The sequence below is a fragment of the Pseudochaenichthys georgianus genome, chromosome 19 (assembly GCF_902827115.2).
Source record: "Pseudochaenichthys georgianus chromosome 19, fPseGeo1.2, whole genome shotgun sequence".
NCBI classification, from domain to species: Eukaryota; Metazoa; Chordata; class Actinopteri; order Perciformes; family Channichthyidae; genus Pseudochaenichthys; species Pseudochaenichthys georgianus.
The window spans coordinates 14,656,692-14,683,841 of NC_047521.1; the positions used below are offsets into that span (position 1 = coordinate 14,656,692).

Consider the following 27,150-nt stretch of genomic DNA (forward strand, 5'->3'; position numbering starts at 1 on the left):
TTCGGCGGTAATCGGCTAATAATTCGATTCAAGAATGACACGAGCGCCGGTGACAAACAAACATATAAGATTTCGATTAACTGTTTTTTTATTTGGGCTGATAGTCGTATTGAAAAGTGGTGCAAGTAATGAAGAAAGCGTGTGAGAACTTCCCAGGGTGCATGTGGTGACTGTGGTCACTCAGAGTCCAGCACAGAATGCTGCGTTCAGGCACCTCTCACAAAGCTCCGAATTTCAACTTCAAATGAGTATCTATGGCGTATATGTTTTAGCTTTCTCTGTACAGGATCATACTGAGGAAACTTTAAGCAGACAGCCGATACATCATCTTTATTAATGGTGTAAGCCATTTGAGGTAAAAAAAAAAAAAAAAGCAGGAGTAAAGTCTAAACTGAATGAAAATGTAAAATGTCAAGAAAACACAGCAGCAAGGTCCATTATGCTCTTTGAATTGGAATGATCTTGGATTAAATAACGTTCAGATGTCCATTTGCGCACTATAGTAACAGTAAAAGTAAAACAAACTCCAATGTGCAGCGGTAACACAGGCCTATAGGCTATGTAGAAAAAATGACATGATGAACATGTTAAATCTGCTGAGGCTTTTCTAATCCCCTGAAGTCCCACATGACTAGCTGAAAGACAAATTCATTTACAAAGTGTCAGGTTCGATCTAAATATTTTCATTCACACTCTGTATTTTTTATTATGATTTACACATTCAGGGACAAGGGAATTTCTGTATAGAAAATATGATGAAAACAAATAAATACAGCAGTTAACTCACATTTTATCCCATTTTAAAGCTATGAATGAAAAACATTTCACACACACATACCTAAAACACTGAATTACCTTGAGGCAGACTAAGCTTCCAAGAACATGATTTATATCCTGAGAGCACTCATCACTCTTCATCACTGTTTCAAATCATCATATCTTTTTAGGGTATTTTCTGATGTCCACACACAGGCCACAGTGTGTATTATTTATAATGCTGGCTGTCAGGATGTAGCACCACAAAATGACACACTGAGACTCGACACCATAATCTTGTATTGTGTTGTTGTTGTTTTTTTATTATTATTCTTCTCATCATATTCATAATTCAACACATGACACACAGGAAACACTAACATAAACATTCTGAATGAAAGAGAAGAAATCATCAGCGGAGGCTCTCACCTCAAAGACATGCGTCGGCAATGCCAGTTTAAAAACTCATAATTAAACACACCTGAAGGCTGGGTTTGTTAACCTGTCATGTTTTTGAGGCAACGCCCTCTGGCAACATGCAGAAGGAACTGGATGGACTTGACAATTGGCTTTAAAGAACAATGAGGGAATATTAGCAAAGAGCTCATGGAAAAGCCTCAAAACGATGCCGGTGCATGGCAGCCTTGAGGAAAGTGTGACAGATCCATGCCCTTTTCTGCTGCAAAGGAAGTGCTCTAGTATCCATGTTAGGGCTAGCTAGGTACAGTCGGCCATAGAAATACGATGAGTAGATTTACAGTACTTTAATGAGATATACCATATATTATACAGTGATTCATCACAGAGGCGTATCATGTAAGCTCTCTATATCTTTGCCTTGTTATATTTTCAAGCCTGCAGATTTGTAAAGTAATGTCACCATGGTCATTATTATTGAACACCAGCTTCAGCTCCTTGATTTAAAAAGAGGGTGAAAAACTGCAGGTAAAACATAATTAAAAGCAGCCATTTTTTTTTTAAAAAGGCCACTTGTTCAGTCTTCTTAGTGCATTCTCTTTTTAACGTCAGCGTTGGACACTTGCCTCTTCTCCAAAATTGAAAAAAACCCACAAATGCAAACCCAACCCCCACCCTAATCCAACCCCATGCCCCCACCCAAAATAACTTTATACAAACTGATAAAACTTCACAACAATTCACGATCAACACAAAGAAGTCACATAAAAGATGATGTCCAACCATAAAAAACTAAGAACAGCACATGGCTCAACATCCCCTCGCTCTCACACACTCACACACACACGCACACACACTCTCTCTCTCTCTCTCTCTCTGCCACACACTTGCATGCACTCAAATATAATATTTACACTTGAAAACACATTCCCAGGAATAAATTCAGGCAGCACTTGCAGTCAGGTCAGGTGTTTCTATTGCATCACGGCTCATTACATCCTTCTGTTGCCAGCTTATTTTAGAGTTCAGGATTATTACGGCATTTTAAAGGAATAAAGGAACTTAATGATAGAATATGAGGTGAGAATCTGTTGGTATGTATGCAGCAGGAGGGTCAGAGGGTCAGTGTAGGCTCAGTCGTGGATGACGATAGGGCCTCGCATCCTCAGGCTGGGGTGGGGGTGCGGAGGGGCGAGGACCAGCCCCTGCGGCAGGCCCTGGGTGACACTGCGCAAGGTGATCTGCTCGCATGGCTGCCGACAAGCGTGCCTCAGCTGGGTGCGGGATAGCAGCCGTCTGGCCCTCCTGGAGGGAGGGAGACGACACAGGGCATAAGTGCACATGAAGATATACAGATGTGAAAGCTCCTTCTTGACCTTGGAGACAGTAGAACTAGTAGTATTATACAAATAATCTCACACGTTTGCCCAAGTAGCCTAATGTTTCGAAAGCCAGGAATACTTTTTTAAACCAACATTGATGACAGGTTTGTAAAGTGTTCCGGGAAAATTCTGTGCAATGACAATAAAGTGGAATTTAAAGGTCCCATGTCATGCTTTTCCGGTTATTACCCGTCCCCTTGTAGCGAGTAAAACTCTAACACAGAAAATACCTATATGCTGCCCCAGAACACCTCGTTGGAGATTTCTCATTTTCCATTGTTTGCTTCCTGGGTTCTGTGACGTGTGAACACCCAAATCAACAACAAATGACCGGCCCAAATGGACCAATCCGCGGAGCACCTCACACACCAGGATCCCTTGGCTAACTAACAGGGAGTCCATTGACTTGCGTAGAGCTCCCTGAACGCTGGTAATGGGCGAGTTGGGATCACGGAGAAATGCTCTCCGCAGACCCGTTCTCACAGCGTTATAAACCTTTTTCTTACTCAATATCAAGCCACACATTGTTTTTACTTCGGCTGTGAGTGTTTGTGTGTGCTCAGGATAAGTTTCGCTGTGTCACGCTGTATCACCGACCCGGGAACCTGTCCTCTCCTCGCAGCAGCGAGCCTCGCAACGTCCCGACCAATCAGAGCACACTGGGCTCACAGGGAGGGGGGGTGGGGCAGGAGCTCCAACAAGCCGTTTAGGACAGAGAGTGAATACACATACTATACAGAGATGCTGTATGAGAAACCAATGTGAGTTTGGAAAATTGCACAATATAAATCTATTCTAGTAGACCTCAACAATGGAAATATGATCAGTAGAAATGGCCATGACATGGGACCTTTAATGTAAATAGGCCTTGTGGAGATTTTGTACTGTCAATCAAAATGTGTAATTCAGATTTTAGGCAATGCAAGGCTAGCCGTTTACAGTCTTTGTGCTAAGATAAGCTAACCGGCTTTTGGCGGTGGCTTCATATTTAGCGTACAGATAGGAGAGAGCGGTCTTTTTAACTCTCAACAAGAAGCATAAGCAGATTTCATAAAATGTCAAAAAAGTTTTAACATTATACGGACTATGATTGCATGCCTGTGTTTTGCTTTCAGGAAATGTGTGCTTTTAGAAATGATTTTGTATTTACTAATTACTTTATTTCTTTAGATGTTAACCAGGAAGTCTTCTAAGATACACGTTATTTTCTACAATCCAAAAGGGAAAAAATAATTAGAATATATATTATAATAATAATGTAATTGAATTCTTCAGAAAATATATTTTGAAGGTGATGTTTGAGAGACTGATATTTGATAAAAAATACTGGCCATTAGTAGCAAATCATTGCATTTTGGGTATGTTTGCAATGTTTTGTGCCATGCATCTACCCTTGCAGTAAATCTAATAATTCATGACTGCATGTTTATGTTAAAGCAGCTGAGCCTGCGGATAATGTTTGTCTAATAAATTATTTATACTAGGCTGACCAAAGGCTTGATGCTTTGAGAACAGCCTGCGGTAAAAAGGGCTGCTTCCACTAGAAACAATGATGAATCTGGCATGGGCTGTGGGCTTTATGCGACAGCTGATTTGTCACGTATGCTTTTGGTTTACAGGTACTTTGACAATGATATGCTACTGGACTGAGGTAATTAATCATTCAGTTTGCTTGTACACATTTTGAGATTAGTAGACCTTTGACTCTTTAGCGATGTCTCCTCTCTGTTGCTGTTTTCTGCATATCCAATAGGAAACTAAAGAGAGAAGACTACTGTGGTTTAAATGATGAAATGCATGACTAAAGTTGAGTTAAAGGGCGACAAGTTGAGGTTCCAGGCTGTTGAAAAATTCATTAAAACAGCCACTCTGTCTTGTTTTCTGTGGTAGAATTATACTATACTGTTATGATTAAAGCGAAGGGGTTACTTCTCTGCAGGATTTCCAGACTTAAAATGAACTCGCTGCATTATCAAGACTCAGTGGGCTTTGTGCTGTGACGGGAAGGCTCTGTCAACAGCCCACATGCAACAACAGCACTGCATAGCCATGGGGTGCACTCTCTAGTGTTGGACACAGAACTAATGGGATTGATTCATACACAGACAAAATTAAGATACATAACGAAACCATATAGTTTATTCATGCTCTCCTTCAGGCGGAGGAGAAAAAACACTTTCAGAATTTCTTCCTCTTTCTATGTCCTGAACCAGAAAAGACATCAGTTTCCTCCAGATCCCCAGCTGTAAGACAAATGTGCGCTAGCTAGAGCACTCTGGAACTCTCTGCCTGTTAAACCTGGTATAGTCAAAAGGCCTGACATTGTATGAAACAGTTGTGCATTTTACACATCATTCAAGTACAATGGACCCATTTAATGCACAGCATGGTCTGCTTGATGTCACTTAGAGCTAGAGTTTGAGCCGAATACAAAGCTGCGTGTCTGTTCAGCTGGCCGTTGAGAGGAGAAAGGCAAACATGTAAATCCACGCTCAAATATACCAAGCTGTCTCATTTACATTTCTGTTTTGCTTACTCTCGTTCTGGGCTCTAATATTCCTCGTTTTTAGAGCTTAGCTAAAATATTTATTTTTACAAATTAAACTTTACTGTGGGGAAATTCTCAGATTGGTACTTTTAGTATCAAAAGTACAAATGTTAAGGACACATGTCTCCTGTTACTGATATATTTGAGTTTGATTATGTAATTCAGTGGTTCCTAACTCCCCTCCAAGGGGTCCCAAGACAATTTGTGAGATAATTAGGATCTCATTAAGAAGGGGAAATGAAATGTGCCAATTTGTATACAGATTATATACCATGAAGATTTGACCTTGATTTGACCTTGTTGATCCTGAATTTGCATCAAGGGCCACCAGCAGGTTGAAATCGTCACATATCCAGTGAGTTATATCTTTAATATATTAAATGGCCCAAGAATAAATCTTTGTTTGATTCACAGTTCTTTCATCTAGTGCCTTTCTTGTTGGATATTGGATTGATTGCCATGATATATTCTATTAACATTTCTGGTCCCCTTAGGTTGACTCCTGTCTTTGCTGATCCTTCGTTGATCCATCATGACTTTCACATTTTGTGGTTCACAGTGAAATATCTTGGCAGCTAGATGGACCGCCATATGGATGTATGTATATGGATTGTCAAAGTCTGCTATAGGTTGAATCCCAATGAGATCCTCTGACTGGTCAAAGCCGTCTATTATTCAGTAAAATATCTCATCGAGTGATATCCTGGTTGGCCAAACATTATCAGGTATCTATTGTTTTATTATCTTTGTTTTCACTGTGTGCTTTGTCAAACCCTTGCAAAGAAACATTTCCCTGTCTCTATTTGTCTCCTCCCTGAACATGTGGGAGTGATCTCTCACTCCTTCCCCCTGCTCTGTGACACTCTGCGCTCTTCCTCACGCTGAGGAAAAGAAAGGGGAGGAGGAAATTAAGCTTCCGTTCATATTTCGTTAGCAGCCGCCTTTCAGAGCAGAATCTATTAATACCTTTTATTCAGAAAAGCATTTATTGTCTCTACAGGGAGAACGGTTAGTGGCAGTGTAATATAATAAAGGGACAGCCTTCAGAATGACATGTCTCTCACACATACACACACAGCCATGTTGATATTGGTGGTAAGAGAGTGATCCATACGAGAGCAGCCCCGGTTAATGGTGTAATGATATTTCCACTCCTGGCTCCTCGTTGGCCCATCTGCACCAGTTAGCCGCTCTAATTTTAGCCGCGCTGATCGGTGGGGGGCGATGGGGGCCGGGTGCCATGGCTCACACACAGGCTTAATGAAAGAACATCTTTCTCCCTCACATACACACATGCAACATTGATCAGTATGTGCATGTGTGTATGAGCAGGTGAGAGACTGTGTGTGTGCGTGCGTGCGTGTATGTTGAGATAAACAAATAGAACCTGATTTTCTATGTGTAAAACATAATGGCATGTTTATTCAATTACAACATAATGTGTGCTGAGTACACAAAGAGAAACAAACCATCAAATGAGTCCCTCTGCGGTTTGGATTTTTGAGACGTTATCAATATACATGCCTGCCTGTATTAGAGTTCAAGCAAGTTCTTTTTTGTACATCAATACCAGCTATTTATGGAGGAGTTGGTTTTATTACATTTTCATTATTCAGTAAGAGTGTATCGTAAATCTTACATTTCTGCCCACATTTTTATTCAACTTGAGTCTTGAAAAAAAGCAAATATCTCTACAAATGCAGAACTTTACACTCAATTAAAGGCATTTATCGGCATACAAACATACACAAAATGACATAAATACCTTTTATTTTAATTTTTAGGCTTCATCTATCAATGGTGGCCAAGAGTATCCGAACCAAATTTGATGGCAATCTATCCAAAAGTTGTTCATGCGAGGCTGTAGAGGAGTGTTACAATATAGAGGACACGATTCAAGGCCCACCATCACCATGTATAACATTGTCAAAGAAAATGTATGTTTGATGTATGGTCAGGTTTTCAATTATCCTCTAAACACTATCCTATATCCTGGAGATTTTGTCTATTGGCATAAAAGTACTTAAAATCATAATAGAAACAAATATAGACTATAAAATACGCTCAAAGTTTAAAAAACAAAAAAAGCCAATATGACCCTGGTAAGCTTCTCCTCTTGGATAAAAAAATGTCTTCAGATAAAAAAAACGTAATTAAGTCCATCGACCTAGGTGCTTTTACCATAATAAATGTTGGTAAAAAATAGCACTTTCACTTTTTATCTATTTTAACGCTGCAGGCTCCCCACTCTATTTCATCTGAATGACTCTGCCTGTGTGTTTCTGTGAGCACTACTCAACTGTCTGAGGTCACCACCTCTCAATTCTTCTTATTTTCTGTTGTTCTCAGCATAACTGGCTTTTTACCTTGACACACACACACACACACACACACACACACACACACACACACACACACACACACACACACACACACACACACACACACACACACACACACACACACACACACATACACACAGTCAGCCAATCAGAGGTTATAAAAGTGTCACCTTTGCTTACCTGGTCTCCCGGGTAACAAGAAAGAAGCTGTCATCAGGGGCATCAATCCAGTTGGGGCGCCTCTTACGGATCGTCACTCCTCCCCGGCTGTTTCCACTGCTGCTGCTGCGGCCGTTATGCTGCCAAAAGACAATTCAAAACAATGTTAATAGAATAAGCTGGGACTCAGTTGTACCGGGTTTGTTTAAAAGCAGAGTATAAGACACCCACCAGGGGGGGTCCACCTGTTGTACCAGGGATATCTGCAAAAACAAAAGAAAGGTGCATGAGGGAATCTGTCACTTGTGAAAAGTATTGATTACTTTTCCTTCAAGTGGTGCAACAAATGACTGTTTCAATTTCAGTAAAAATAGAGAAGTTACCAATAAATAACAAAGTGTCAGACTGAAGTTGAATCATCCAATTTATCCAATTGACCCCCATCTGCTGATTCGTTTTCATTAGAATTAGTTGTCATTCTCTCCAACGAGCTAGTTTAGATAAGAAATGGTAGAAAAGGTTATCAACTCCGGGTGTATTTCCACTAATTTGATTTGATCAAGCAAAAGGATTAGGACATTGGATTAGAACAGTCTGGTCCCCAATGTTCATTCACATCATTTTCCAACTTCTTTTTTTTTTTGGGGGAGGGTTAACAGATATTTAACAAGTAATGACTTTTTGCGTCGAGGCAGGATTAAATTAAGCAATCACACTCTTATTGAAAAATAACTCATGACTTTTGTGGAATTGAGCTGAAAGAAAAGAGCATCTGTGTGTGTACCTGAGCGTCTGTCTGGCTCAGCCCTGCTGTGGTGATGGTAGCTGCGTTTTCCCAGCATGCCGTGAGGGCCGTGTGGGAGAGAGGAGAGGAGGCGTCGAGGGGGGGGCGTCTGTAGTCCCGGGGTGCGGTGGGAGCGAGGGGCTTGGGCTGCTGGGCGGGACTCTGGAAGAGACACTGGAGCTGCATCAACTGGCTCCTATAGACCATCTGAATATTCTATAGTTATCATTTCAGTAGATTATGTGTGATTTACCTAGAAACTGCACCACACTGGTAAGAGTGCTCCTCTGGGGGGCTCTGGTTTTGGGAAGGCGAGTCCCCTGCCCTTCCGAGACCCTTAACATATCTAAACCAAACACAGACACACATTATACAAACCACTGCAGACAGTCTCTCAGACTATATCTGCTCTTTCGTTCTAAAAGTGTAAGACTTGTGACAGAAAATAGAATTGTGTATGAAAATGGAAATGTCAGGATGTCTTGAAAATAACCTTTCATTGTGAAATGAATTATGCATGTGACAAATCCCTCTACGGTGTGAATGTAGTGACTTATTTCACGGATGGTATGACCACGCAAAATCATATACCCACATGCTCGTTCAGATATCTAAATACATGCACACACAAACATAAATATTGTAAACACACATACATTAAAATATGAAGGTCAGGCACAGGTTGAGTCCATGCTGTAGTGGGGGGGGGGGGTGGGGGGGGGTGTCTTTATGGTTCCTCGGAGTGTGGTGGAGTTGATGGACAGATAACACGGGACACATGAAGCACAAGGACTCAGAAGAGATGCTTTCAGGTGGGATTTTATTGGAGGTCGACTCTCACATTCACACAGTGATGGAATAAAAAGAAAAAAAGAGCAAAAAAGAAGAGGTCGAAGATGAGATGAGGATATTGCAACAGCTGTTAGAAAACGGTGGATGGGGAGAAATGACAAAGCGAGAAAAAGGCAACATGATTCATGTGATTGTTGCATGATTTGAACACAGGAGAACAGCCGAGTGGATGGCATGGCGAGGGAGGATATGATCCAGTTGATGACTCCGAATGGGTGAGACTGATCAAGAGCAGCAAAGAAGTCAAGAGCAGCTTCTTATTATTGTACCGAAAACAAAAAAAAGTCCTAAAGCTTCAAGCTCTCGTCTTTCAAGTTTTATCAGTGCAAATTCATCTAAAGCTCATTTTCAACCCAAACACAATTCATTTTATACACATGATTAGCAGCATGAAGAAAAATGAGTGCGCAAAGAGGAACAAAGATGGTGATGGGAAACACACTGCAGCTGAGGTTCAGTATTTACAATAAACATTCAGTGACTTGTTCTGCCGTGACAGAGTGGGCACGCCTGTACCAGGGCGCCGTGCAAAATAGAGCTTCTCTTAGAAAATACATTTTCTCTACATCTAACTTCAGCAGGTACGCGGCTCAGACTAGGATATGAGTTCTATCGATTACAATCTATTAGTTAATAAAAGCAAATTCAGTTACTATGCGTGTTTTCAAAGGGTCTGCAGCTGTGATCGGGGAGAGTAGCCCTGTTTAACCTATACATCTGTGTGTATCATTCCAACAATGGCTTTCAGTTCAGTGACCAAGAACCACAACAGATAAGAAAATAAAAAAATATGAATGAAAAGATGATCAAACTCATAGTTATGAGGACAGGCAGTCTTTATTGGAAACAGGGAGTGGGAGAATACAAAAACCAAAATAATAATAATAACAATAATAATAAAAACAGAAAGAGACAGACAGGAGGGGCAGATGGTGGGGTTGATGGTGGGGCAATCGGGTGAGGAAGGTTGGTGAGTGTGTGTGTGTGTGTGTGTGTGTGTGTGTGTGTGTGTGTGTGTGTGTGTGTGTGTGTGTGTGTGTGTGTGTGTGTGTGTGTGTGTGTGTGTGTGTGTGTGTGTGTGTGTGTGTGTGTGTGTGTGTCTGCATGTGTTGTGTTTTGTCTGCAGGTGTGTGTGTCCATGTGGCAGAAGTTAGGAGGAATTTAAAGAGCTCTTACACTCTGCCTTTATGGCCCCACAGTTAATGGGGATAAAGGGCCGGCGCGCTGCGCGGCGCAGCCTGATGACATCACGGCACATGTGCCGGGCCAGCTTGGTGAGGCGGGTGGCCTGCAGCAGGAAGGCCTGCTTGGTCTTCATGTTGGACTTGGGGCTGCCGCTGTTTCGCATGGGTATCATGTGGTTGGACTGGCGAGCAGTGTGGCCCCGAGAGCGAGGCTCCTGGGAGGGGGAGAGAGGGAGAGGCCGCTGAATCAAGCTGAACTGATCACTGAGGCTGCTAAAACATTAAAGGTAGTTTGAAAACCTTTTATCTCAAACAGTTTCTTACTATGAGCGATGTGCTTCAAAGCCATGGAAGTGAATACAGTGTTTGAAATACAACACCACTGAGAGAAGTCAACACCAGTTTAACACAAACAAAATACTAATATCTTAGCATTTAAATAGGAAAATAAAAGGAATATAGTCTATTATAACAATAAATCCTACCTGCGTGAAGGATAATGGAGGCGTTAATTCAGCTTTATGGTTCTTTTGGAGGCTGCCGTTTGTTGTGCTGTTATTATTCAGAGGTGATTCTTAAATATTTTCCACCCTGCTTATGTCACTGAGCGTAACTACAGACTCCAAATGACCGTATGATTCAGCTGAATCGGCATTTTATTAAAAACACCGAAAATGAAAACTGAACATTATAATCTTCATGAAGGAAGGATTGAATGCAGCGCTGTTGTATCAGACTGTATTAGGCTGTTGAATCATGCTGATAATGCTGCTGCAATCCATTTATGCCAGCTGGTTTCAGGGGTTATGTTGTAGTGTCCGCAGGCTAAGAAAAACATTATGGGAATCATTTGATTAAACAGAGCCATAATTGATGGTTTTAATGACAGAGTTAGTGTCTCTGTATTGAATTGTATGCAAATGAATCCTTGAAATAAAATAAACGTAGATAAAAAAAATTGGCCAATAGAAGAAATTGCTGTAATGGAAAACAGAAATAAAGCATAATAGCATAAAAAGGGGTAAACTACAGCATGGCAGGTGACATACAAACTAAATCCCTCTCTCACTTTTCTCACTTAAAGAAGAGGAAGGTCTGTAGATGTATTAACAGTTAATATGCAAGATACAGAATGTTTAGATTTGACTGAATAATTGATGTTAAACTTTACTGAGCTGCAGTTGTGTAGTGCTATGCTTTATAAAGCATCTTACTTTGGGATACAACTATTTAGCAAGAGATAAGGTGGTTTTGAATGTTGCATGAAGAACGCACTATTTTTTTCAGAATTTTCGCACATACATCGCATGTTTTTTACATGTGTGCATTCTGGCGGAGCTTACAGTAGGTACTGGACTGGGGGAGGTACTCTCCTCTGGGACCTCGGCTCTGCTTGGCATCTTCAGGCCTCCGTACTTCTTCCAGTACATCCAGCAGGAAACGCAGAGGCGGCACTGCATGTTGGGAGGGCCCCACGAGTACCACTGGGCCGACTGCATGGCTGTTAACGCACACAAACACATCATTGAAGGTTAGAAGCATCGCTGCAGAAAACTGATCATCCACCCTGTTATCAAATCCTGATTTCAGTTTTGGTGTATCAATGGGGGAGGAGTTTTAACCTCAATATATTTAAAGTATAGGTCCACTGACAAGAACATACATTTAAAGTGTTTTTGTGATTATTTTTTGCAATGCTTGGACTCAAATTGGTGAACGGCTGGTTTTACAAATTCAAAAAGATAGCGTTTCTGGTTGCTGCTTCACAATCAAAGCTTCTGCCAGACAGCTATTGTAAGGATTATTTTGTAAAGCGGCTTTATCAGCCAGTAGCCATTGTTATTCTATTGAGACAAACTGTAGCTTCTTCGTGAACTTCACAGAAAAGTGTGTGCTAATTGTGATTTCTATAATTCATAATTTAAGAAAAAGCCAAACATTATTTAAATGCTTTTTCCTCTGGGTATTAACATTGTAAATGGGATCATTTCGAAGTATGAGGATATTGCTCATTTTCACTATTTTCTGTCAATTTATAGAAAAGAAAAATCCAAACAACTGTCAAAGTGAAGGGAGATATTGCCCATAGTAACAGCTGTCGGGTTACATCGGTAGAAAGGCAGTGAGGGTGAAAATAAAGGGAACGTATCTCTTCCAGAGCCAGAAGATGAAAAATAATCATTCAGCTTCAAACACGGCCTCAGTTTCCCTTCCATTTCTTATTGACCCGTGCTAAGCGCCCATGGGACACACACACACACACACACACACACACACACACACACACACACACACACACACACACACACACACACACACACACACACACACACACACACACACACACACACACACACACACACACACACACACACACACACACACACACACACACACACACACACACACACACACACTGTGAAAACAATACCAGCCACAACTCACTATAGCAGCTCTCGCAGGCTCTGCCCCCGCCTGCTACATGGAAGGCCCCGGGCCCCGCTCCATTCACTGTCGCCATCTTGCCATTGGTCAGTGAGATCTGGTTGGGGTTGGGCTTGTTACTGCCAGGGAAGAACAGGAGGAGATTTAAGGAAACAGACAGCAGCCGCATTCTGCAGTGCTTTAAATCAAGACATTAATTATGCATTAAAAGCCACGGTTGCGGTAATATGCAACCAACCTCTATAAATGTGAAAGCGACTTACTATGTGGGGATATAAACCTGCTTCAGTTTGCTCTCTGCCTCTGCTGCCTTCAGTCTCTTCTGCTCAAAGAGAAACACAGTGGATTAGGGCTGTCCCGAATACCATTTTTCGGGCTCCGGATATTCAGTAGTAATCAGCAGCGAATATTCGGCGCGCGCTTTACCACGTGTATTTCGGTTTATTCAAGGCATTCATTTTGTTATTCTACTGAGTATTGTTGATTTATAGTGTAATTTGGCTTGGCTTCCTATTTTGTATGGACATGCTTTTATTTTGAAGGAGAGTTAGCGCTGTTGAAAGGAAGTTGTTGTTGCTATGGAAACAACGTGGTGGAGAAACGGAGCGGAGATTGGGAGAAAAGTAATATCTACATATAAAGACGGAAGAAAGTAAACGATAACGTTTATGTTAAGTGTTAGCACCCCCCGAAGAGGCACAAGCTCTTACGTTGATATTGGAGATTTCAATCAATTCAATTTGGAAGCCGCAGTGCAGCGCGGCTGCCAAAAAAAAAGAATAACGAAATTGAAAACCGAATAGTACTCCAACGACCAAATATTCGGGCACAGCCCTATAGTGGATTTATTCATCAGCAACAAAACATATCTGAAAGCTGTGTCCCTACTTATCAAATATTACTTAAACTTATTTGACAACTTCCCATGCTTTTTCTGCACAGAAAATCCACTCTCCTCTTGTCAAAACAGCTTTATAATATATGTTGTGGCTCTGACACATTTTTGACAGAAAACATGCTTTCTGATTGGGGAGGTGCATGGAGTTTTAAAGATGAGTGCATTTAACAGGCTGGGAAGGTACACTGAAAAGATGCTACTGAGGTGCAATATCGGAATTGTAGGATCTAATATTTCTGAAGTTTGAGTCATTGTAGAGACTAGTATTGAACATTTCTTTGCCTCTGCTATCGGTTTCGACCATTATGTTCAACATGCAGAACATACTACAGAAATATGTTACATATATGCGGACATACACACTGTTTGGTGTGTATGTCCGCATATATGTAACATATTTCTGCACATCAAAAGCATAATTTAAGACCCTGACACACGACAATATGTACAGATAACTTTTCAAAAATCTTTGTTTTGTCTGTTCTCATGTAAATGTAACTTTAAAAAAAAAAAAAAGTATTCAACAGGGCACCTTTAAGCCTAACCTAAAAGATACAAATGTTTATATTACATTATGTGTAAATCCTGAACGAGTCTCACCTGCTGCACATATCTGTCTGTGGTCTTCCACATGTAGTAGTACTCGATGATACTAGTCAGAGACTTCCATGGCAGCTTCACAGGAGGAAGTAATGAAGAAGTGTGAAGACAGGGGAACAGAAAGAGAGACAGAGCAAATTAATGATATTAATATCTCATGTTCTCGCCATCTGGGTACGACCGCCTTCGTATATATTCATGAGACGCAACGTGACCACAGAGGCTGAAAGCTAGCGTCTTTGCTCAGTGCTGAGCCCCAGACCAAAACATACTCCCTCACGGACACACACACACACACACACACAGTGATTCACACATTTAATAAGTATTCATGAGCACCTGGTGCCTCCGCAAACACCCATATCCTGCCTTTATTGTAGAGTACAGGTAGAGTGGGTAGAAAGAGTCACCCCCTGTTGGCTTGAAAGGCGGTAGTTAAAATTGGTGATTTTAGTTTTCCCTTTACAGAACTGTGAATCGTGAAGATTACAGCAAATTCCAAATGTTCAACGTTTTTCGCTGAGGAGGTCTCAACATTTATAAAGAAACTCTTGAATATACTTATGCAGCATAATTAATGGTGCATTTATATGCTAAGTACGTTTTTAAAAAAAAGAAGCAATTTTCCACAAAAAATCAGCTTGTCACAGAACCTGTGCTTTTTACTTAACTCTTGCTTCTGTGATCACGTTTAGTATACGCAGCAGCCCACAGTGTAAGTTCAATTTCAACGGACATACATGAATAAACAAAAACAATAAAGTAATCAGTCAGTGAAGAGGGAAATTACTCACTTAAAGTGCGAGCATATATGCCTACTCTGAATAAGAAAATAAATCATGCAAAAATAACCATGAAATGGAAGCAGGATCTACATTGTGTAATACATTGACTTTACATGTAATATACTAAGTTAAAAAGAGGATTGAGTGTTGAGTTACTATTGTAACAAACTGTTATTGTTTCTCATCTTAGGACTGGAACTTTAAAAATGCAGCACGTTTATCCTGTTCTTCTGGTTTCATCTCCTCATCAAGTTAAATAAATCTTTCAGGCATTCACATTTTGAGTCTAGAGGGGAAATCTTAGCCTCATTTCAGCCTGACTGAGTTATTGAAAAACTTGTGTTTGCTTCTTATTACAACGACGTATATTATAACACTAAAACACTCCTGAACACAGAATAGTGCTTGTGTTTGATATGTCGTTAAACAAACCAGAGTTCAGTTGCAAAGACAAACTTACAAAGTCTTGTCGGATGTCGTTGAAGTCTTTTCCGTATTTCTCTAGTGCCTCTTCGAACATGGCGGCCTCCGAGGCGCTCCACTCCTCCATCTCATCCCTGCAGAGCACGGGGCCGCCGGCCGGCACCAGAACACTCAGCGCACTGGACAGGTCGTAGTTATGGCGATGCAGTGTGTCCATCGCATGGAACTGCAATTGTAAACAAAGAAGGGAGGGGGGGTTACAACTTTCCTTCAAAGTCAAAATCAAGTACTGTGTGCGTCTTCTACTAACCAGTGTGATATCTCGTGAGGCTGCGGCTGCACTCATGTGTAAACTCGGCTGTCTGACTGAGCTGCTGCAGTCTAACGCTCGAGCAAAGGTCCCGACCGCTCTGAAAAAAGTACAAACAACCATAAACAAACTTAAAGAATATATTTAAAAGCAGCTGCACAGCTTCCAGTAATGAGACTAAACCAGGCTGATGACTCAAACACAACAAAAAACGTAACTGTGCATTATACATTATTAATGCTGTTTTCGTCTAGTTTAGAAACCCAAACTGTGATGAATTCTCATATACTTTTTTTTAGGTAATAATAAAAAGTTACTATAATGAACTATACTTTGGAACCATCCCTCAATTAACAACAAGGCACATATATTACATTAGGGATTATATTTGCAATTATTCTTCCACAAACAGAAAAACAACGGCTGAATAATGCAACGGTTAGAGCTGCAAATTGAATGGGCATGCTGCCTAGTTTTACAGTTTAATCTGAATTCACGAGCAGTGATTAAAAGTGTGGTAGAAGCGCCTTAGATCTTATTGGTTGTTTTTCTTTGGGCACGCTGGAATATTGAACCGTCTACAGATCATCTACTTCATGCACGAGAGTTAGGATATAGTGAGAGTTTCAACAAACATGACAAAAAAGTTATTACTAATAAAGTTACTGCAGCATTATTATGGATAATCTGTCTTTAGTGGCATTTCAGAAGTTGCAGCTGCAGACTGGAGGTTCATAACATGCTGTCAGAGGTGAGTGTCTTACCGTGCCACCACTAGGAATTGGTCTATCTGTTTGCTGGAGAGCGGACACTCTGGATACCACAGCTTCTCCTCCAGCTTGGACTGGTCCCTGTCATCTGCCTCACCTGCAGCACACACAGAGGCAACAGCTTACACACAGCACGGGCCAAAGGGGAAGAAACTGAACAATATAGAATAAGATATTCTAATAATAATGAACTACCCTTGAGATTACCACATCAAATGTCCCGGTAGAGCTAAGAGATTAAACTCAGACAATTTGACTCCAGACACTGTTAGAGCTCGGTCATGTTTTCAAGCTGGATGTGTGAAAGAGGATTAAGAGTCAAGTCATGGGACAGTATCATTTATTATTCTCGTCCTGGGTAGACTCGTATAAACAGAGAGGGTCAGTCATGTGCTTTGCACTCTGACTACATTTATAGCGGATTATTTAAAAAGGCAGCCATTGTCCCCATTTATGAACAAAGAGTGTATATTCACAACACTACCTTTCCCTGCTGTAACCTTTCGAGTCCAATCGCACACAAATACACACATGGAAATGTAAATAATGAGACTAGAGATTTGACATGCTCGGGTGTCAACAATAAAACCTGTAATTGTACATTTAAAATCACATGTTCTGACTGACCCTCTGGTAGCATTTCAGGTACGTCTGCCTGAAAGCGCGGTCCCACTCTGATTTCTCCTTTGTCGGCCAGAAGGGTTTTCTGTGTTGGGTCGTACACCAGCGAGTAGAAGAACGTATCCTGAAGAGAACAACACACACATTTTAGAAAGGCACATGGTTTAAAAAAAGGCTCTAATGTCAAACGCAATGTCTTCTCTATTATACATAGTTGACATTTGTATGTAACAAAGATACCAGCTACAGAAAAATTACTTTTCTCTAGCTGAAATTACATGTACGGATTTGTCTGTCCAAGGAATAATAAATGTAATGTTTTAGCCATGAGGTGTTGGTAGGACCAAAAAAGTAATCCAACACTTTCATGATTGGTGTTAAAAAAAATGATACTGCACACAATATTTTCCTACATTGTATAGACTTAACGATAAATCAAGAAAATAATCAGGTTATTAAACAACCAAAAAGTTAACTTTATCAGTAAAAAGATTAAACCTGTGAAAACACAATCTGCTATAAGCACAACACAGCAAGAGATGACAACTCCAGTTCTTTTCTTTGGCCCACCTCTTTGTCAAGGTATGAAAGAACGGCTTCTGTCTCATTCAATAACGCTACACTGCACTTCCCCCTGAAAGAGAGAAAGAAAAAGAGAGGGGGGGGGACAAGCACCGTGTTAAAACACAGGAAGTGGGCAGCACTAGATTTGTCAGTTCATGGCTGGGTGAATGACTATCCATGGGCACTGCCTGCAGATGAGATGTGAGGTTCAGTGTGAGTGAGTGAGTGAGTGAGTGAGTGAGTGAGTGAGTGAGTGAGTGAGTGAGTGAGTGAGTGAGTGAGTGAGTGACTGTACAGTACCTGATGTGTGTTGCAGGTAGACTTTCGTACTGCCGGGAGAGAAAGAGCTCTCTGTGGCGAAGCTGGTGTTTCTGTTTATCTGACATATCTGTCTCTACCGGGCTCTCCTTCTCTTCTTCCAACTCCTCTGCAAAGAACACGACAGAGAAAAATAAATAGCTTGAGCTTAATGGTGACAAATAACAGACTGACACATTATCAAACTCACAAATGGTCTCAGCCAAACTCATCCATTTATCTGTTCGATTTCATAAAACACCACATACTGAGCTTTCTTCTGCAGACTCCTAAAATGGCTCTCGGAAGTTTTACAGTCAAGCTACTGCTGCCATCCATTAAAGACATGCACACTTTTATGCCCAGGACTACTTTAAGAAATTACATTTAGGAGAACACAGTGTTCATCCATAAAACTGGATTAGCTGCAGCCAAGTCGCCACAAAAGACCCAGCAGCTAAACATTAGAAGTTGTTGTTACACCGTGTAAGCATACACATAGTTGCCAATAGCAGATGATGTATATTTATCTCCTATAACACTATTTGTTTTCACTCTTCTGGCTCTATTATATCCATTTTAGAAAGAGATTTCCTGTTTCCTCTGTCCAAATATGTCAAATTGCTTTTTTAAAAGGTGCTTCATATTGTATGTCTGAATAGATTTGGAAACCCCCTCCTGCCAGACATTTGTGATATCGGTTTGTGGAGGGCTTCGTGTGACAATTACTGAAACTTTCCGACACCGACCATCTGAAATGTACGCCCACTTCACAGCGTGATTGCGGAGGTGAGAAGCAGTCAGGGTTTGAATTTCTTTCACAAGTTCTTTTTTTTTCCAGTCTTGCCAACTGCATCTGTCATATTTGATGTGAACAACACCATGAATGTCTTCCAATAGAGACTGTCTGTAAGAGTTTGCCTTTATACTCAAACAGTATTGCATTCCCCCCCCCCCCCCTCTCTATGTGGACCAGCTTCTCACCCTGCTCTCATTGTGGCTGTTTAACCAAACCCATTTTAAGTGTTAGACAGCATGTGTTGACGTGTACATTTCCACTCTAAGAGGAATACCCTTAAGGCAGGTGTATGCTCAAAAGTGTATATAGTGGTTCTGAATGGGCACGCGTAGGTTAAAAACCTTCTGTCATAGTTAGTGGCAACATGTCATGGGAAACATGACACTCTTTGGGTTGCTCAACAAGGTGTTTGTTGTTGGTACACAAAATAAGTGTTAAAAAAAGAGTTGGTGAGAGCAGTTCAAATCCTGCTTATTTCCAACTTACACAACCATGAAAAACAAACAGGAGTTGGGGATCAATAAAAGATATCTAATCTAAGTGTGTGAACTGGGCTTGGGGACAGTTCATTTCTGAAAAGCAATAAAACCTTTGGAAGTTGCCACTATTTCCAACATCAGATATTTGGGAGGGAAGGAGATTTCAGACGATGAATACCCCCTGATAAGCACTTCAGATGCAGCATTCCAAACCCCTCAGTGTCTCTGATTGGCTCAAAAAAAATGTAAGTCCCTTCCTTTAGATTTTAGTGTAAAATAGACTCTCTGATTCCTGTATAAGTTGCTGTTCTTACTTTTATCCAACAGATAGCAGCCTTGCTGTTTTCTGATATGTAACTGATAACTGATGCAATAAGAAAGGTTTTCCGGCAACTGCAGGAAGTCCACCGATTGATTCTCTTGAGGTTAGCGACTGTTTGCTAATTCATTGTGGCAAGATTGCGGCAGTGGATGAGTAAATGCATGCACCCAAATATTGCAAAGTCAAAATAGTAAAAAAATGTATCTAAGATAGTTTTAGGTGGTTTTGAGAGCAGCAAACACAAATGTTTTCACTACTATTGGCAAGCACTTTGAGCACCAGGAAAAGCGCGATATAAATAACATCTATTACTATTTTGTTAGGGAGGCAGTCACAGTAATCTCAGCGGAAAATACATTAAACTCTAGAAAAATAAATTCAAAACTGTTTGCACGGATTGATAACAATGGAACATTTCTATTTTTAAAATATTCTGAACCATGGCTCTATAATCCAAATATTTAACTGTAGCTTGGTCATAAGTACAGACAGTTAAGATGTGTTCGCTATAATACTGCACACTGATTTATATGTGTGTATCACATTCACCGTCTGTCCTTTTATTTTCCTCCTGAGCCATAAACTGTGTGACTTTTATTTTTTTACAATGCAAATTGGTAGGCAACGCTAAATGGTACTGTTACAGTATCTTCTGAGAGCAGCTGGTAGACGACAGACTCAAAAAAGCTTGTGGAATTGGCACTGTGCTGCGATGAGTGCATATGTCCATGCAAACTGTACGGTTCATATTTTAATGCTTTATGTTTACAGAGTCTAGCCAAATTAGCACAACTGGTTTTCCCCAAAGTTTTTGCTGATGGGAACTTGGGTCCCCCTCGCAGCGAGTCGTTTGGCTGATGCAGAGCGGAGTGCACGTGCTGGGGTGTACAGTTTAACCATGTCCTGGATGTAGGAAGGGCCAGATCCATCCAGCATGGTACGCAAGTACCAGTGTCTTGAAGTGGATTCTAGCAGTTACTGGAAGCCAGTGAAGGGAGCGGAGGAGCGGAGTGGTGTGGGAACATTTTGGAAGGTTGAAGACCAGACGAGCAGCTGCATTCTGGATGAGCTGCAGAGGTCGGATGGCACATGCAGGTAGACCAGCCAGGAGGGAGTTGCAGTAGTCTAGGCGTGAGATGACGAGAGCCTGGACCAGAACCTGCGTTGCTTTCTGGGTCAGGAGGGGACGCATCCTCCTGATGTTGTACAGTGTATCTGCAGCAGCGGGTTGTAGCAGCGATGTTTTCAGCGTTACATTACATTACATTTAGCTGACGCTTTTATCCAAAGCGACTTACAATAAGTACATTCGACCAGGAAGACACAACCTTGAAGAAAACAGAATCATATAAGTACATCAGGTTTCATAGAGCCAAGTATTTCAAGTGCTACTCAACTGGCTATAGATAAGCCAGTCCTTTATTAGAATACAAGTGCTCTGTTAGCAGTTCTTTGTTAGCGTTCTTATCCTAATCATCCTACTCAAAGTTCTGAGATTGTATTGGCAGACGTGTCTTGTTTTTATTTCAAGGAAGTGATCAACAATTAGTTTTATTGAGATCAAATGACAAAATGAAACACCACTGGAACCAGTTAGAAGGATTCCGAAACAGTACAGGTGTTATTGTGATAAAAGAAACACTTTTCATTTTCCTCTTCATACAGGCTCAATCTAATTCTCTCCCTCCTGGTCATTGAAAAATGTATGTGGACTATAAATATGAATAGCAGCATATGTTCAAGTTGCACTGGAGCGTCTATTTATGTGACTAAATGGTTTCACTATGGAGCCGTGACAGACATGAAAAAAATAATAATGATATTGGTGATAAATGTAACAATGTGCACAGGACGTGCTAAGTGGAAAAGCAGCTGGAGACGTCTGCTTGACTGACAGGCGGCATAAAGCCCATAATTACATTTTCCACACTATGGCTGGCTCAAAACACAAAGGAAAACCATAAAGTTTTCGACTGCTCCAGGAATATCTATTCATTAGTTCAGAATTGACCAACCATTTTAACAATAGATTCATCCTTTGAGTTATTCATGGTGTTAAAATGTAGAACATTCCCAGATTCCCACTTCCCAAGTGTGAAGATTTATAGATGTTGTTTGCTGCTAATACATTTCAGTTGGCCTCCAACCAACAAATTAATTATTTATTTTTTAGCAATTACCCTGTAGGTTATTTTCACAATTGATTGATTAACCAACATTTTATTTTTAGAATCATAAACAACAGAGAAAAGCTGAAAATGTTCCCCTTTTGTGAAGGTAAAACAAGGAAATGTTTAGCATTAAAATGTAAGTTGTTTCTAAACTATTATCTGTCTATGAGCTACCTAACTGATGTGTATTGTACCGTCTCCTTCAACACTGAATTACTTTTTAAAAAACGGTACTTTTATTCACATGTGACACCTGAACAAAAAGTAGTCTTATGGCGCATTTCCATTGCAGGGCCTCGCTCGGCTTAGTACAGTATAGTTAGGCCTTGTTAGGCCTTGTTAGGCCTTGGTAGGCCAGGCTCACTTTATGCTGTGTTTCCATTACAGTTTAGTAGCTGGGGCAGTAACTATAGTGACGCAGTGTAGGCGGAGCCGTGACGTCATCTTCAATGCGAACCACAGAAAAGCAACATCAGCCTTTAGCTGTTAGCACTCAAGCTCACAGCTCCTCATATCTGTTTAGAAACTAGACAAAAGTTAAACAAGTACAAACCACAGACTGTCTGTGTCATGGTGAATACAGTAGCTGGTTTATTTATGTCTGTAGGCCGTTGTTGTGGACGGTCGGAGCATATACTGCGTTAGCTTAGCCGATCTCCATTCAGAAAACACGCATTTTAAAAACGGGCCGGGTTTGGCACGGCACGCTTAAACCGTGCTACGCGCTGCAGTGGAAATGCGCCATTAGTGAGCGACAGGAGTTACTACTCACTTGCGTGTTTGTCTGCAAGCTGGATGAGGCTGTGGGAGATGTCTCTCCTTCTGTAGAAACAAACCACCTTGGCCTCCACATTTCCACTGGCTGTCTGAAACACAGAGAGCAGAGGGATCCAGGGTGAATGAGAGCAGTGACAACACCTCCCTTTGTGTGCACATCAGGCTATGCTGCTATGACAGGCTGACCAGGGCAGCAACAGCGCTTTTGATCAGATGATTGATTGATTGTCATGCTGTGTAATTAGGCCGACAGGCTTAAGGACTCAGCCTGTATTAAATTCCGTGTCAAAACTGCTTCCAACTTCTGCTGCTTTCACATTGAGCTTTTAGGTAAGAACAGATGTTTTTTAGGACAGTGTTAACCTGAGAGATGTGCAGAAAATACAATAAATGCAAAAATCAAATACAATGCAACACCAACATAATCTACAGCCACAAAAATGTATGTCAATTTTGATCAACAATTTTCTTTCAGCCACAACAAAAAAAAAAGAACAAAACAAGCTTCATACCGGCAGCATCTGTTGGAGGGTGGCTGTGTTACATTGCATCATGCTTCAATGAGCTCCTGTTATTTTGTCTACCCCCGTTTATCACTAATGATAACAATCTACTGTGTACGCATATGTACTATATGTTTGTGTGACCTCTTTCCACCCACACCATGATAATGTATCTGAGTACAAATGCACACAGGAAAAGCTCTTTTTGTTATGATTGTTTTGGGCTCACCAGTTCCCTTTTTACAGAGACAGAATAAAACCAAATCCTGAGGTCAGAAATGAAGTTGGATCCTTTGCTGTGGGTACTACTCTTTTCGGACACGCCCATTAAAGATGCTTGTCTAGTAGTAAATAAAAGTTAGCTTTGGTGTGTTCCTAACTGACATAATTGATACTCATCTAGGATAAAGTAAAAACAGGAAGCATCGCCAGATCGGCCACTGAGCTCATCTTCTATTCAAAGCTAACTGAGCTCCTGAAAAGTTTGTTACAGTATCCCCCCCCCCGCCTACGCATTCAGGTGTGTCCAGTGATATCTGTGGCCGTTATGAGGCTGGTTATCACCTGGCAGGTTACCTTTTATTACAAACACTTTTTAGTGTTCACAAATTGCAAACACACGCACACACCCTTTCAAAGTGGGGGGTAGGGATGCAAACAGGGAGGAATCCTAGCTATTCACCCTCAGGCAATAAACGGCATAAACACACACACAAAAGAGACAAACAAACAATTCAGTACCTTGTTGAGTTCTTCTATTCGCCGGATCAGGTAAGGGTTACTGGAGGAGTTCTCAAAGAATACATAATCTGCAAGAGAAAACATGGAATGATCACATCACTGTATCAGATTACCGAAAGACTATCCTGTGGGACACATTGTGACCTCTTTTTAGCTAAACCTGTCAAATGGAATGACATTCAATAGCTCACCGTCATAAAGTTTTAATTGACACGGTCAGAGATGATTTAATACGTAAGAGGAAGGAAAACCCCATTAGATTTTGGATAATATCTGAATCACAGGCCATATACTCAAATTTTGCTTCACTTTTGTCAACATTGCGAGTTTAGATTTGTTGTGATGTATTCATCTTGGGTCAGAATAATCGGTTCCAGACTTGAAAAAGTTTACGCGAGTGGCCCTTAAAGTCTGAAACACTTGGAAAACTAGCGAAAGCTTAGTACACACTTTCATGGCTCACCTGATTGGTTTCACTTGTACTCTGTTGTTAGGCAAATAGGCTTCCTGGAACACTGAGCAATAAAACAGGACTACTACGGATTTTCTTTGCAACACCTCCGTGTTGTTTCCACATTACCACTCAAAGCTCATTAACACATCAAAGTCTGAGGATCGTCTCGCCAACTCTGTAAATGGGACCATCCATGGAGCACATGTATACTCCATCTGCCTATATGGAGGTCTTCACTATCCAATCTAGTTAGACAATAAGTTTACCATTGATGTTTTAGTTTGCACAGGCATTGTATTGTATTGTATAGATAATATCAACCCTTCTCTGACAGTGTCAACAACGCTATACATTACAATCCTAAAAGTAGAATTAAATTGTATGGTTGTACCTTATAAAGTGAACAGGATGTATATGCTCAACAACCCGTTTTATTGCACCACTAACCCATTCCTAGCTCCCTGGGTAAGCTGAGAACCAGGAAACTGGCTGAGCATAAAGTGAGAATACGATTTTTTTTAAACATACCATTTATTAACTAATGTTTCACTTCTATCAAATTGTTACATCTAACGGTTGTAAGAGCCATTAATAGACGGGATAATGGATTGAGCAAGCATCACAAACAATGTCTATTCCAAGTCAAATGGGTTCAGGCAACGGTGATTATATTTGACTGCAAGGTCTCCAAATCCTGTGAGACAGTCACCACACTGTTGTGATTGTGTAAGATAAATACATTGAGGACAGAGATATATTTCAGTCAAACTCACTTTACTGAAATCTAGCCTGGTTAACCTCTACCTGAGCAGAACATACAGTAACTTAAGAAAAGTTCTGAACATGGCAAATGCTGTCTTAAATATTGTTATAACTATGTTTCAGGCACATACACAAGTCAGTTAAGAGGTCAATATATTACAGTTGTCAAGGTTTCATATTCAGTCACTGCATATAAATACTACAATTCTCCACCTCTGGATTCACAATGTTTATCCCCAGTTGTATTGTTGAAACAGAAAGAATTATAGCCCTGGCATGTATATTCTTCTCTTATGTTGCACAAACTAGGACGAGCTATAGGTATGAACATTTCCAAAAGACTAGATCCAAATCAGATGTGTTATTATTTCATTAAAACAACTGAATCATCAAACTTCATCCTATGAGTTGCAGTTTTCAAAGAGTACCTGAAGGCAACAACAGAGCTGAAAGAGGTGACCATAAGGACAACAAGCTGATACATTTGGTAACAACATTTATACAAACGGTTGCCAATTACATCAAATGTGCAGAGATGCTTCATGTTTAGGTGACATGGCAAGCTTATGAGCAATTTAAGATAAATTAATATGGATGTGAATAAAGATGTAAGTGCATCCAGAAGCAACGACGCCATTCATCGAGACTGTAATTTGATAATGAATTACAATACACTGCTAAGAAGCTAACAAGCCAATGTGATAATGAACAGTTCTTCTAAATAATGTAGGTGGACATTGTGGCAAAGCCGGGTGTGTAATGTTACCAGGACTGTGAAATGCATTCCTCTTAAAAGTGTGGTACAGGCGGCACAGCTGCAATAATGCTAATCAGTGAAGCCATTGCTGGTGCTAACGTTAGCTAAATAAGGTCTCGTACTAATGGCTGCATGCCAGAAGAGGCAAATACAAAGGCAGCCTTACACTGTCCGTGGTAACATTTTAACAACATTTTGAACACATGTCTAGTTCAGTAGTGCTACAGTGTGTCCGTAACCTCGTATTCCTTGTGCGGCTATCAGAAAACCAAAGAGCAACAAGGGTGCCGACAATTGAAACATGTTTACATTGTAAGCTAGCCATTTAGCAAGCTGGCGGCTAGCTGCTGTGGCCACGACAGACGCGAGGCCTGACCCATTTTGAATCCAAAATATTTAGAAACGCTCACCTTCCTGCGGAAACTTAACGCACCTCTGTACGTGTAGCACAGCCGTATCTCACTATTAGGTGCAAACAAACCAAAAATAGCGCCACACAAATCCCAGGGGATGCAAAACTGGAAGGGTTTCAGTTTGATAAAAAGATCCACATTGACATACATACCTCCGACCCGGTACATGTTGGCCGCCATTTCTGCCCTCCCGGAGTGTTAACGTAAACCATAAACTAAGAGAAATACAATAAATTAATAAAAACAATAAAACTCTATTTTAAAAGGTAAATGGTGAGGTGAATTATGATCGTCGAGACTCCGGATGTGTACCCAAGCGGGAGATTTTTTTTGCCAAATCAACCCCCCCCCCTTCCTCTAGGATTCACAGTACCCTTTACAATACAGTGAACTCACGGCAGCCAAAAGAAGTCCGATCAACCCGAAAAACCGCTAGTGACGTTGAGGGGGGGGGCGCGCACTCACATGCGCACGCACTAACACACAGTTACCTTGATCAATCCTGATGATTACCTTTAAAATGTGTGCGTAATTTATTCTTGTTCCAACTTTTTTTGACATTTGCGTAGCCTGTGGATTTAGGCTACTTAAGGGGATAGGCTTACTAGGAGGTAGATGTTCGTAATAAATTATTATACATGTGTTTGTTCTTCACTGTCATGGGCACAACAACATCAGGCTTTGGCAATGCAATTCAGAATCAGAATAAGGTTTATTGCCAAGTTGATTTTCAACTACGACGAGGTTGTTTTAGTGTTTGATGTATACATAAATCATAAAGGGAAAACAGGATAATACAATGTCAAGAACATACTGTAAATTGTGGAGAAATAGA

At 40.8% G+C, this 27,150-nt stretch overlaps 1 protein-coding gene across 2 annotated transcripts; it reads right to left on the bottom strand.

Annotated features, from left to right (window-relative positions):
- Positions 1–1,079: 1,079 nt before the first annotated feature.
- On the bottom strand, positions 1,080–26,750 carry mta3 (metastasis associated 1 family, member 3). Of its 2 annotated transcripts, XM_034106883.2 has the most exons (19): positions 26,468–26,750; positions 23,930–23,997; positions 22,681–22,774; positions 18,141–18,267; positions 17,847–17,910; positions 17,283–17,400; positions 16,650–16,752; positions 15,886–15,985; positions 15,613–15,801; positions 14,368–14,442; positions 13,133–13,191; positions 12,870–12,988; positions 11,768–11,925; positions 10,417–10,639; positions 8,642–8,734; positions 8,389–8,550; positions 7,836–7,867; positions 7,626–7,744; positions 1,080–2,478 (listed from the first exon to the last, which is right to left on the bottom strand). In XM_034106883.2, exons 1-19 carry the CDS (start codon positions 26,493–26,495, stop codon positions 2,307–2,309), a joined length of 2,103 nt encoding a protein of 700 aa, XP_033962774.1. In that variant the 5' UTR covers positions 26,496–26,750; the 3' UTR covers positions 1,080–2,306. The 2 variants fall into 2 exon arrangements, with proteins under 2 accessions (XP_033962774.1, XP_033962776.1); XM_034106885.2 differs by lacking the exons at positions 1,080–2,478; positions 7,626–7,744; positions 7,836–7,867 and adding an exon at positions 8,018–8,095 and having other exon boundaries at positions 26,468–26,747.
- Positions 26,751–27,150: the final 400 nt, after the last annotated feature.